The sequence below is a fragment of the Lissotriton vulgaris genome, chromosome 10, assembly GCF_964263255.1.
Source record: "Lissotriton vulgaris chromosome 10, aLisVul1.2, whole genome shotgun sequence".
Classification (NCBI taxonomy): domain Eukaryota; kingdom Metazoa; phylum Chordata; class Amphibia; order Caudata; family Salamandridae; genus Lissotriton; species Lissotriton vulgaris.
This window is the reverse complement of record NC_141698.1, coordinates 854,055,007-854,068,583: the sequence shown is the minus strand read 5'-3', so window position 1 is coordinate 854,068,583 and position 13,577 is coordinate 854,055,007. Positions and strand designations below refer to the sequence as shown.

Sequence of the window (13,577 nt, the reverse complement as noted above, 5' to 3'; positions counted from 1 at the left end):
TCGGGTGTTCCAAAAATTGTTATTTGAATTGTTGCATATTCACATTCTTTATAATTTGTCAGTATCCCAGGCTCTAATGTTATTTACTGTCAAAGGATGTTGTGAACCATGCATTACTATACTTCACTCTCCATGTACTCATACATAGGCAAACCAGACACATCCCTGGTGTGAATGTTCCTCACTACTGATGGGAAACATCATAGTAATCCAGTTGTCATGATGTATTGCGGCAACACACTCAACACGGGGTGTATTAAGCTGGCCATGTGGTTTCAAAAAGATTATGTGATGTTAACTAGTGTTTTAGTCGATTTTTCATAGCTTTCCAATACAACCTCACTGCATAATGTGGCTTTTGCACTCAGTATCATCTTTGTGCAAGAATGGAGAAAGAAAGCTTCCATGCCATGGTGAGGCTAGCAAAACTAGTTCGCTGTTCAGCCAGAGCAGCTAACACTGGGTAAGGTGCAACCAGCCTGAAACTTTAACCACATAGGCAGTAGTTCTATGCCAATGGGAAATTCGACAACGACTGGTATTTGTAAACTTAAAGCATAGAATACAAAAAACTATTACTTTAAAAGTACTTTAGAACTATTTACAGTAATTCTAAATGGCCACTAATGCAAACTGAAGAAGAACTGGTAGCTAAGAAAGAGTGTGGAAGTCATATTCAAGTAATGGATCATGGCTCATGGCTGTTTCAGGGTTTCAAAACATGAACAAAGGCCAACCCAGTACGTTTCTCATCAGAAAGTGGCAAGCCTCGTTATGATGTATAGGAACATGAGTGACAGCCTTTTTCAGTTTAGTTTACAATGATCATCAGCAAAGAAAGTAAACAGGAGGATTTGTTCTAAAGAGTAATGTTCTTAACCTGCATATTTGAGTGAAACTTGCGTACACTTTGAAGGAGCATTGATAAATCAAATTTAAAAAAAGAAGAGTGATCCCAAGCCATCTGGTATTTCAGATGTGCAATACCCTGGTGTTGTTTAATTATTGCACTATTTGTTCAACTGGAGGAAAACAGTTGAGCATCAATAACGTTTACCTCGAAGATGAGATTATGTTGTTACAGAGAACCTTTTCAATGAATGCACTGCTGATGCTCTGTCTTCTGAAAGATGATGATTTTCTTTTTTGTAAAGTGAGAGGGATAAATTAGGGATTTAAGAAAAGGGGGGATTTCCTGCACGAATAGAGTGATGAACCGCTCACCAATGGCCATTTAGATGTGGCTTTCAGTACTGTAGGAATCGTGATGGTTAACTATAGGGAGAGAGGCCTCAGTCTTGAGTGACTTGCTGCTAAGCACTCACAAGTCCAAACAATCTAATTCCTATTAAGAAAACATGTCTCAGTGAAGAATTCCGAGTTTAATCTTAATAACTTGGCAGAAGTAGCAATGCCTTCCTCGGAGACAATTACCTGCTATGCATAAACAGCACCACCAATATGATATAATAACTGAGAAATAAACACATTAAGATTCCCACACCAATTTAGTGAAAGAGAATAAAATACAATTATTAAAATGAACACCAAAATGAACGAAATAGTATATAGGGATCAGTAATTACGAAATTATTAAATGTACAATCTAAGACAGTAGGAACCACATATACAAAGTCAGTGGCGTTCCATTGATTGGGACCACACACATTCTGAGGCCGACTGGTAGTAGTGGAAGGTCAGAAACAGGCTGCTGTTTCATACTGAGGAAGGTTTGTGGCGAACTGGGACATAGGCACCCTTATAAGCAGACTGAAAATGAAGTAAGGGCCAGCAATGATTTGTGGTTTATCCAGGTTAGGAGTTGTATTTCCACATTTCTGGAAAGTTGAAAATCTTAAGAGGGTGCAGACTGGAAGCTGTGGCCAGGCTGGAAATTGTGACCACTAGCATTGTATCTTTGCCCTCTAGACTTGGCACCTTATGCCAGTCTTCCAGAGGGATTTTTTTGAAAATCCCAAGGTTTTTCAAAAAGTTATATAACATCGTGCCTGATGCTCCAGGAGTACACACACTTTCAACAAAGGGTCCTTAAACAACAACAGGCTACAGGTTTAAGTGGGAGAAATATGACTCCCACTTTCATTCAGGACCACAACCGAAATACTGGGCACCACTGGTTTTGCTGGTTTCTTTTCAAACAAATGCAACTCTCTATGTTTCTGAGCTCTTCAAACCTCCCACTTCGGGAAAGGAAACTCAGCAGTAAGCAGGCGCAAAAAGAAATTCACCATGCGTTTTTCTTTTTTTTACTGTTTTCTAAAATAATACAATAACAGAACTGAGCCTGTCCTCGGATTCTCCCATTCTCTCTTATTTCTAGCCTAAACTCAACCCTCACCAACCCCCTCAGGGTTAAAGAAAAATCTTACCCTTTCTATGCACATCTGCTGTCTTCTCCTGGGGAGAAAGAGAAGCCCCTCCAAGTTTGCAAGATCCCCTTCCCTCAAATCTGGCAAGTGTCATGGATAGGGTGACCAACCGTCCGTAAATTTCACGGACAGTCCGTAATTTTGGCTCTCTATCCGTTGTCCGTGAAGGATTCTTTAACGGACGCCATTTGTCCGTAATTTTAACCGGGCACAGCTTGCCCCCACCTCCCTTCTTGACTCCGATGCTGTATGAAAGCTCAGACCCCAAGCAGCACTGTAGAGGCACAGCGGGATGGCAACCCTCACACCTCCAGCCCTTGATGAGCTGTTAAGAGGTGCTTGAAGGTGACAGAGGGAGGGGCTGCAGGTTCAGGAGCAGGGGGCATCCATTCACATGCAAACAACACTGAATGCGTCTTGTATCTGCTATTTAGAGGGGCCGCCGCCTCACACATTCCATTTCTACCCAGGGCCCCAAACATCCTAGACTCGGCCAGATTACACCCCTGATTACACCGAGGCAGCACCTGCTTCTCTTCACCGAGCTTAATTACTGTCACTAATTTGTAAGCAAACCTCGGTTCTTCAAACATGCATAATGTAATACAATAAAGAAATGGCACAATCGCACCCATACTGATTAACAAAGTATGGAGGACAATCAGTTCAATCAGTTCTCTTAGAGTATCTCCTGTAAGTACTGTATATCACAGTGGGGGATGGCATTTTGAACAGAGAGCCTGTCTTCTCGTTGTCTTGTGCAGGAGGGGGCGAGAAGCCCAAGATGATACTAGAATACTGCATGCCCACCCCTGTGCCCACCCTGGTGGATCACGTTCCCTCTCCTGTGATGACTCCTGCTCCTGTCCCCCCCATGTGGTGGCTCCGGTCCACCCCCCCCCCCGCCTGTGATGGCTCTTGTCCCCAATGTTGTGGCTCCAGTTCACCCCCGCCTGTGATGGCTCTTGTCCCCCCCTGTGGTGGATCCTGTCTCCGCCCTGGGTGGCTTCTGTCCCAGTCCTACCAGTCCTAGAACGGCCCCTGCAGCGAGGGTGAAGTTCTTGATAGGCCTCTTCTCAAAAGGGCTCAGCTCAAAACTAATATGGAAAGGTGGGCAAGTAAGTAAGTAAATGGATGTGTGAATGGCTGGATGAATTAGTGAAAGGGTGAATGGATGAATGAAAGATTGAATAAATGGATAATGAGAGAGGATAGATGGATTGATGAGTGAGGGGAAGGATGGAGAGAAAATGTAAATAGCTGGATGTATGGGTGAAAGGGTAGCTGGATGATTGATGAGGGGAAAGATGGATGAGGGGAAGGATGATGGATGGAGGAGAAGGATGGATGGATGAGGGGAAGGATAAATAGATGAGGGGAAGGAAGGATGGATGGATGGATGGAGGGGAAGGATGGATGGATGGATGAGGGGCAGGATAAATGGATGGGATGGATGGATGGGTGAGGGGAAGGATGGATGAGGGGAAGGATGATGGATAGAGGGGAAGGATGGATGGATGAGGGGCAGGATAAATGGAAGGGATGGATGGATGGGTGAGGGGAAGGATGATGGATGAGGAGAAGGATGGATGGAAGGATGGAGGGGAAGGATGGATGGGTGAGGGGCAGGATAAATGGATGGATGGGTGAGGGGAAGGATGGATGAAAGGAAGGATGGATGAGGGGAAGGATGGATGACAGGAAAGGATGGATGATGAGGGGAAGGATGGATGGATGATGAGGGGAAGGATGGATGGATGGATGATGAGGGGGTGGGTGAAAGGATGGATGGATGATGAGGGGAAGGATGGATGGATGGATGGATGATGAGGGAAAAGGATGGATGGATGATGAGGGAAATGGATGGATGGATGATGAGGGGAAGGACAGATGGATGGATGGATGGATGGATGATGAGGGAAAAGGATGGATGGATGATGAGGGGAAGGATGGATGGATGATGAGGGAAAAGGATGGATGGATGATGAGGGAAAAGGATGGATGGATGATGAGGGAAAAGGATGGATGGATGATGAGGAGATGGATGGATGGATGATGAGGGGAAGGACAGATGGATGGATGGATGGATGATGGGTGGGTGAAAGGACTAATGAATGGAGAGTGGGTGAAAGGATGGATGGATGGATAAGTGGGTGGGTGAAAGGATGGATGGATGGATGATGAGTGGGTGGGTCAAAGGATGGATGGATGGATGATGAGTGGGTGGGTGAAAGGATGGATGGATGAGTGGGTGGGTGGATGGTGGGTGGGTGAAAGGATGGATCAGTGGATTGGAAGGTGGGTGGGTGAAAGGATGGATGAGTGGGTGGGTGGATGGTGGGTGGGTGGATGATGGGGGGTAGGTGGATGAGTGAAATGATGGATGGATTGATGGATTGATAAGTGCAAGGGTGAATGAATGGAGATATGAGTGAAAGGGTGGGTGTAACGATGGATGAGTGAGTGAAAGGGAGGGTAGATGGACAAAAGGATGAATAGATGTGTGAAGGGGTGAAATTATAGATGGATGAGTGATAGGGGCAATGGATGGATTCATGAGTAGATGGATGGATGGGTGGGTGGATGGATGGATGGAAGGAAGGCTAAGTGAAAGGGTCGATGGAGAGAGAAAGGGAGGATGGATGGATGACTAAAAGAGTGGATGGGTGGAAGGATTAGTAAGTGAAAGGATGGCTGGATTGGTGAAAGGGTAAATGGCTGAATGGATGAGTGAATGGATGGATGGGATGAAGAGTGGATGTAATGAATGGAGCCATGGAACAAGGTACTTTTCCATTAGTTTGGAAGAAAGCTATTGTAAAGCCTCTTCTGAAAAAGTCCACCTTGGACCCCGGCATACTGAAGAATTTCAGACCCATATCCCTTCTGCCGGCACCTGCTAAGATGTTGGAGGCTCATCTGAACTCGCATCTCTCTAACTTCCTCGATGCTTCAGGCTTCTTGGATGGGTCCCAACATGGCTTTAGAAAGCTGCATAGCACGGAGTCTGCTTTGACTAAAGTCATGGATAGCATCCGCAGGAAAGTTGATCTGGGCCAAACCACCGTGCTGGTACTACTGGACCTTACAGCAGCATTCGACACCCTGTCTCCCCTTACTTTAACATCCAGGTTAAGGGAGGCAGGGGTAGAAGGACCGGCCCTCAGTCTCCTGAGCTCCTTCTTACATCAACGAGAGCAGCGTGTTATGCTAGGATAGTACCTCTCCCCTGCTAAGTCTTTGCAATGCGGGGTGCCACAGGGGTCGGCATTGAGTCCGACCCTGTTGAACATCTACGTGGCCCCCCTTGCAAGACTAGTAAGATCTCAGGGGATGGAGGTAGTGTCGTACGCCGACGACACGCAGATTATGGTATCCCTGACCCACTCTGTGAATGTCACCGCGTCAAACTTTAGGTCCTGCATGCAACTTGTTGCAGAGTGGATGATTTCCAACTCCCTAAAGTTGAACGGGGACAAGACAGAGGTCCTGGTCTTCGGCAAAGATCAGGGCATGTGGTCAGGTGAGTGGTGGCCTCCATCTTTAGGCATCTGCCCCACACCCACACAATCTGCCAGGAACCTTGGTGTCATTTTTGACACCCAGCTTTCTATGGAGCTCCAGGTCAATAGAACGGTGGCCATCTGTTGGGGCGTCATTAGGACTCTGAAAAGGATCGTCCACTATCTTTCCCCACAGGCACGGAAGCAGGTTGTGATCGCTCTTGTTGGCTCCAGGCTCGATTACTGTAATTCACTTTACGCCGGGGCCAACAAGGGCCTTCTGCAGCGCCTGCAGGTCATACAAAATGCGGCAGCGCGTTTTGCCCTTGCCCTGCCTTGGCTGTCATCTATGACCTTGGCGAGGAAGAATCTCCATTGGCTTCCCATTCCCTCAAGGATCATGTTCAAACTTCTCTGTCTTACATACAGTGCCCTAATTGCAGGTCCGGCTGATGCCCTTGGATCCCTACTCACTAGGTATGTCCCGAACAGATGCTTACGCTCCAGTGAGCTTAACCAATTGGTAATCCCTCGTGCCAAGAAGGCTAGTTGGGGGAGTAAAGCCTTTTCCATTCTGGCACCCCAGATGTGGAATACACTTCCCCTTGAGATCAAGTCACTGCCCTCACTTGACCTTTTTAGGAAATCATTGAAAACTTTGCTTTTCATTAAAGCATACCAGTAAGCTTTGATTCTGATTGCTGACAGCTAGTTATTTGAGTTAGGCGCCTTGACGCCCATTGGGCATAGTTGCGCATTACAAATGCCATTTCATTCATTCATTCATGGATAAGTGTACAGATGGATAGGGTGAAAGGGTGGATGGATGGATGGATGGATGGATGGATAATGGAGGATGAGTGAAAGGATGGAAGAGGGGATGGATGAAGGGATGGATGAGTGAAATGATAGATGGAAGGATACATGATGGATAGGTTTGCAAATGGTTGAATATGTTGGGAAATGGCTGGGCTTACTTATATACTATTGCGCGACCTCTGATGTGTCGGTAAAACGTACCTATTGTCCTGAAGTTTTGTCCTGAATTTTGACCTCCTGTCCTGAATTTGTGTCCTGAATTTTGACCCTTTGTCCTGAATTTTTACACTCACCGTCCTGAATTTGCACCAATGCCAGTTGGTCACCCTAGTCATGGACCCCCCACTGACATGAAGGTGTAATTACAGAAGAGAGCAAAGGGTCAACAAGTGCCTCTCGCCGTTGAGGAGCTTGATAGCTGACATTTCCTTTGGGGAGGAAGGTTTTTTTACTGGCCCTAACTTCCTGTAAGCCACAGAAGGTTCAACTGCAGGAAAATAATTTCTGCAACTAGCACAGAGTGGTTAATTTAAGGACACAAAATGTGAAAACTTATGGTTACCTTTGCTGCATATATTATACAAATTCTCTGGTAACTAATGAATTTTATTTTTACTCATCTATAAGTCGCTGGAATTAATGTTCTACTTATTGCATACATAACGATAACAAATAGTAAATATTAGAAAAAACTAGAGCTATTTCAATGGATGCAAAGGATCTCTGGTAACGTAGACTAATATTTTTACCATTTTGAATGTGTGTTGTACAGCTTATATTTCATGTTTAAGCAGTACGCAGCAAACCTGCAAACCTTTCCTGATAAAGGTAAAGCTGAACGTACACTGTGTAAAATCTGGTGTTTTAAATGTAAAGAAATTCCAGTTTTACTTCTAGCTCCCATACCTGAAGTATTAAATGGCAGTGCTAGTGTTGATATCACAGGATATGCACCAATTGAGAGAGGAAAAGCGTCTCCCTCTGGTGCATATTAGGAATATTACGTTTAGGCAGTCAGTGCCATTTACATGCACTTCACAAATCAATTACAAACAATGTAAATTTTGGCAATTTAGTTGCACAAATAGTTGCCAGATATATGGAAATGCACATGCAGTGTCTAACCTGTTTAGCAGGCGCAAACTGCCCAGAGGGCAAACATAGCAATTAAGCATAGTACAAAATTCAAACAATTTCAAGAGAAATCTTGTAGAGAGATGAATGGTCTACCATTGCAAAAAATATTGATATTTTATTTTTTTACTTCAAAGTTTTCACAATGATGGATTGAACAGTTACTATGATTGAAGTCCTGTAGTTGTTGTTCTAAATATACCACAATAGATGTCATGACTCTGGTAGTGGGAAATATGGGCGTCTAATACAGTTTTACTTGAAAAATAAAAGGGTTTGGTTTTCCTCTGTGGGCCATTACATAGACTTTGCACTTGGGAGCAAATTGAATGAATACAGTCGTTCACAATTTGCTGCTCCTCATGTAATAGGAAAATAACAACCTTATTTTTATCGAGTCCATATTACACGAACGTTTATGAACTAGGAAAAGTAACAGAAAACATTTGAAAACAATTTCAGTAACACAAATGACAGCTGTTTTGTTGCGCATCATTGTACAATAGAATTAAACTTAATAGACTTTTTAACAATGGACAAAACCTTGAAAAATAACTTTGATGTTTCTCATTCCTTATTTCGCCAAACATTGCAAAGCATGAGAACCAATTCACATTCACTTTGCTTCATTTTTGCCATGGGACTAAAGTCTATATGCAATATGGACTGGAACAATCTGACCTTTTGTCATCCCCGTTACATTAGCCACAAAATGGAGCATATGCTTCCCATGTGCCATAATGCAAACTTTACATATTTAAACATATATGAGTACATAGAACAAAACACCAGTGCACATCATATGCAGTCACTTTAACCCTCTGTGCAATTTAGCACTCTTTGTCCGTCACCATTCTCTGTCAGAATTGACTTTATCGTTTCCAGTAGCCATGTTGTGTTGACAGTTCAAATTTTATTTCTAACAATGATCCACAGCCGACGCGCGTTTTGCCCTATTCGGGCTTCCTCAAGGCTTTTTATTTTTTCTGACGTATTCACACTATTCTTTTGTGAGCGCCGCTTTTATAAAATCAATTATTTCTCAGTATAAGGTTCAGCTAATGCGTAATTTCCAATGTTCAACTGAATGAGACGTCTAAAAACTGATCCTCCATAATATGATTATTCAAGGAGCCATGATAAGTTCCATCGTATTGCTCGCACTGTTCGTCAACATGTCCTGTCCATATTTCGGCGGCATATTCACTACATGGTATTTATATAATAGTTAGGCCCAAAGACAGTCTTTTTGCTGCAGATCAAATGATCCTATTTTATGTAATCACATTATTTCCCATTGTTATAGGAGGCAAGTTTTCAGTATTTATCCTGTATAGTCTCCTCTTTTGATACAATTCTGTCTTGATACAAAGGATATCCGTGCTTCTCTGGTGATATCCCCCATTATTATTGCTCACCACCGTTATAATATAGGAAAAAGATTGTTGTGGTTTGTGCGGGCAGGGATTTACCAGGACTACAGCTCTAGTAACAACTTTTCTCTTATCTCTTCTAGTGATTTGCTGTCTTCGGATTACTTGGAAAGGCAAATTGAGCCCGGAGGCAAGACAGTGGAAATAAAGGTAAAGATTTAATTTTGTCTCCATGTAGCACATATCATTTAATTGTATACAACAACCTAAACATTTTTGAGTAAAGCAAGTCGAACAGTTTGCGGTTTTGCACTGTGATTCGTTTTTACATCTGGACATGAGAGCACTTCATGAACATATGTCAATTGAACATAACATTCTTAGGCTAATGCAACTTAAAAGCTGCAAAATGTGTACAGATGTGGGTACTAATGATAAGTATACTGATCTTAAGACCACTGGAATTTTGGAAGTTTTATTGAAGACAACTGTGTGGCAGAGGGCCAAGTCAGGTATACCATGGAACTAACTATAATACTTGACCACTTGCAGCAAAACAGTGCGCACGCAAGAATAACAAAATGTTCCAATCTGTTCATATCAGGACATTTCAAATCTTTCATATCCAATTAATTTCACAAGTACATTAGGTCATGCTAAAACCAATTTTTCTAACTGCAAATTGGTTCTATGAGTCGTCTTCTGGTGGCATTTCAATCACTTTCAAAATTCTGTTTATAAAAAAAAGTTTCTCGGCTGTAAACACCTCATATAGCGACACGAAAGCAACCTGAAATTAATATAAAAGGTCTGATTAATAGTTTTCGGTACCAACCTAAAATAGGTAGGGTGCTACCTTCACGTGAATGTTTTTTATTGTTTGCTCACAAAGAGTTGAGCACCTTAAAATATATTGCATTAATTTTTCTCTGAATTGTTAATGCAAAAATGCAGTTCAATACAATTAAACACAAGCAACTAGTCACAAAGTAGCAATGAAAATAAATTTACGTTTGTGAATGTTGTTGTAATAAAGTAAACAGTGTGTGAATTTGGTTGTTCATGGCAAACATCAACAATGTTTACTGATGCACTACATTCTTCAGGTATGACGAGATATTTATAATCATATCATTCCCACTCAGCAGGGAGACAAAAAACTGGGTCCGGAAAACAATTTGACCACTGGAGCCATTCAACCATGTATATATTTTATGTACATTTGTAAAGTTAAGTTATTTTGTGTTATCAGTATTTTGCACTTCTGCCATCACTGTACCATCATTTCATTAAGAGCTATCAGGAGAGTTTCCAGAACCACAATTATGGGCTTTCTCCTTGCTGGATGAAGTAATGTAATGTAATGTACATGTATTTATATAGCGCAAATCACTGACCGAGGTCGGTATCTAAGCGCTTGCTAGGGAACCCGTCCTGGTATTCCCCTGTGAGATAACCCCGGCAGGGTATCGACAAGGTGAAAGCCAGGCATCCCACCGCGAGGGGCCGTTGTGGAGATTAAGCAAGCTATTGCCCAGAGTCGCAGAGTGTGAACCCGTGAGTCGAGAAGGCACCGGAGCGAGAATTATCGAGTCCATGGAATTTTTTTAGCCCAAGACCCGCCGAGGCGGGGAATTGAACCCTGGTCCAGGGCCGATCTCAGCTTCCAGGTCTGCCGCCTCTAACCCCTGAGCCACACTTCTGCACTAGTCAAGATCAGAACTTATTTTGTGTAGATATGTTGCAAATATTTCAGGATTACTAGGAATAACGTACACTGAGCCCAGATGTGAGTATGGCATGTAGTGAGTTGTGAACATTTGCTTCGTTTTAATGAAGGCCTCTGTAATTTATGTTGTGTCTTGACTAGCTCCTGAGACGACCTTCTTGCTTGGTCTCTCACTCCACAAGAGAGATGGCTTTCCATTGCCTGGCAATGCGACAAGTTCCTCTTACATTTAGAGGATGAGACATGCTCATCTTGTGCTTTTGTGCGAGCAAAGTGGCTATACAGCAAATAGGTGCTCCACATGTTGTGAAATTTCATGGATCAAGATCTTTGTGCAGATCTGCCAATATGCATCCAGGTCAAAGAGCAATGTATACAACCATTAAAAGTCTGTGGTTCCCACTCATTTCCACCAAAGGCTACTGTGAGTTGGGTGTATGTCTACTTGCAGCATTACTCGAGATAAGTTGCTGTCGCCACCAACCATTCTAGCCAGAAAGACTGACAGTAAGCTGGACAGTGAGCCACCACCTCAAAAAGGTGAGGCTAACTTAACTAGCTTTGAGTGCTGGGTGCTTAGTACATTGGAAAATCTAATTTAAAAAATATATATTATGGGCAGACTGATGGAATTAATCTTGGCCTCTGATAATACATTTGGGCTGCATTCCAAAGCATAATTTTTTGCTCACTGTCTCACTCCAAGTAGGGACCAACATTATGCAAGTCAGCCTTGGTTGTGCTCTAGTAGCAACCGTCCAGGTTGACCCTCCAGCCATGCCCCTTTGGACAGGACTGAAAGCAACCCCATACAGGTTTCAGCCTTGCTGAGCCTCATTAGTAAGATGTAGTATCTATAATATAGTGTGCATGGAAACCATGTCTAGACATACCAGTCCCACACAGGTATGGCTAGAAAAGCACAGAGAAAAGCAAAACCTGTGATCTGAGTAATGCTTGAATTAATCTTATCCACTCATAATTACTCTGGGTCACATTCCAGTTCATCATTTTTTGCACTCTGTGCCCCTTTCTATCCTTTCATGCTACATATCTCTGGAGTGTAAAACCCCTGAGTTACCCTAATGCTACCCTTCTCTGAACCCTTAAACCGCTTACTTTCCTTTAATTAGACCACTTTCTGAAACTAAAAACCCCTACTTTTCTTCCCCTTAGTCGTGCCCTTCCCTGAATCTTAAAAACATCTTACTGCCCTTTTACGGTACCCACCTCTAAACCTTAACAACCCCAAACCACCAATTAACGCTACCCTTCCCTGAACCCTAAAAAGCCCTTACTAGTCCCCACCTCACATTAAATGCTTCTCTCTACTTTAGCTTGTGGTAGCCATTGCTCCTGCTCCCAGCACGCTTACCTATGCTTTATAAGTCATGACAGTTTCTATTTTTGGTAGCCACAATTTTTTACATTCTATTTTCTCAATAGACTATATTTTTGACAACTTTTTTGCAGTGTATTTTTTTCCCCACAAATGTTTTACTGCAAAACGTTTTCACCATCTACCTCTCACTTATTTCTGTTTCCTACATCTCTCCTTGCAGGTAGAATCTAATAATCCAGATGTATAGTAATACTACTGGGTTGTCCCCAGAAATATCTGTTGCTTCTGGCTCAGCCAGTATTTTTAGAATAACAGGTTTTGGATTATTGCTCCATCCTAACAGAGAGCACATGCTGTTCAAAGGTGGCACTCTTCATTTTATGTGAGGAAAATAGGTTCAAAACTGTGTCTTTCTAATCTTGGCTTGGGTAGGTCTGATCCACTATATTTGGTTCCCGCGTTTATTTGGGGCTTGGATTATCTGGGGCCATTCTAAGCCACCCCCATGTACACATCATGTCTTAAGGAATCTCAATTGAAAGTTTGGAAGTTATCCTCTTAATGTGGAATTAGGAAAATGAATGATGGCACTGTATCTAAAACAAAGCGGGAAGTAAGAACTGTGATAAGAAAGCCAAGTCTGAGTAATGATAATTACCAACAAATAATTGAGCCACAGTCCCTTGTCTGCCATTCTTACTACAGTGCGTAAACTATGAGAATACACACACTGGTAGTCCTTCACAGCCCAAATCTTCGGTGCGGCTGAATAATGATAGAACAACATTGCTTCTTAAAAAATTGTATTACTGTAAGCACAAAGTGATGGACCTTACTACTATGGAACCAATTAAAGTGACCTGCTCCCAAGTAATTAAAAAAAGTTCTGGATAAATGTGTTGTGTTGCTCAAGTGGCTGCTCTTCATGGGACCCTTTAATCAACCTGTCACCCACTCTTGAGACTGCTAAATCCTGTGTTATACATCGTTGAATGTGGCCTGGGGATCCAAATCAACATTTTCAGATGCTTTATAAATAGCAAAGACGACTTCCCTCCTCAAAGGAGCCCCTCAGTGTTGATTCCCCATGATAGTTGTTATGTATGTCACAGACAAGGCATCTGCCAAAAAGAGGAGGAAAGGATCAGGTACACTGGCGTACCTCAGTGCAGTGGTGTACACGGTGCACTAGGACCTGAGTTCTTGTGTACCTGTGTCCGAACCTATGTATTTCTGTATCCCATCGCCCATGTCCTGTGCAAAGTATTCTGGGGCCAGATTTACTAA

General features: G+C 42.8%; 1 protein-coding gene across 2 annotated transcripts in view; it reads left to right on the top strand.

Annotated features, from left to right (window-relative positions):
* Positions 1-13,577, top strand: part of ADAM22 (ADAM metallopeptidase domain 22) — a 1,128,810-nt gene that overhangs the window by 337,093 nt on the left and 778,140 nt on the right. For both annotated transcript variants that reach the window (XM_086941795.1, XM_086941794.1), the window contains exon 4: positions 9,363-9,429. In XM_086941795.1, coding sequence (XP_086797921.1) covers positions 9,363-9,429 — 67 coding nt within the window. The remainder of the gene's footprint in view (positions 1-9,362; positions 9,430-13,577) is intronic.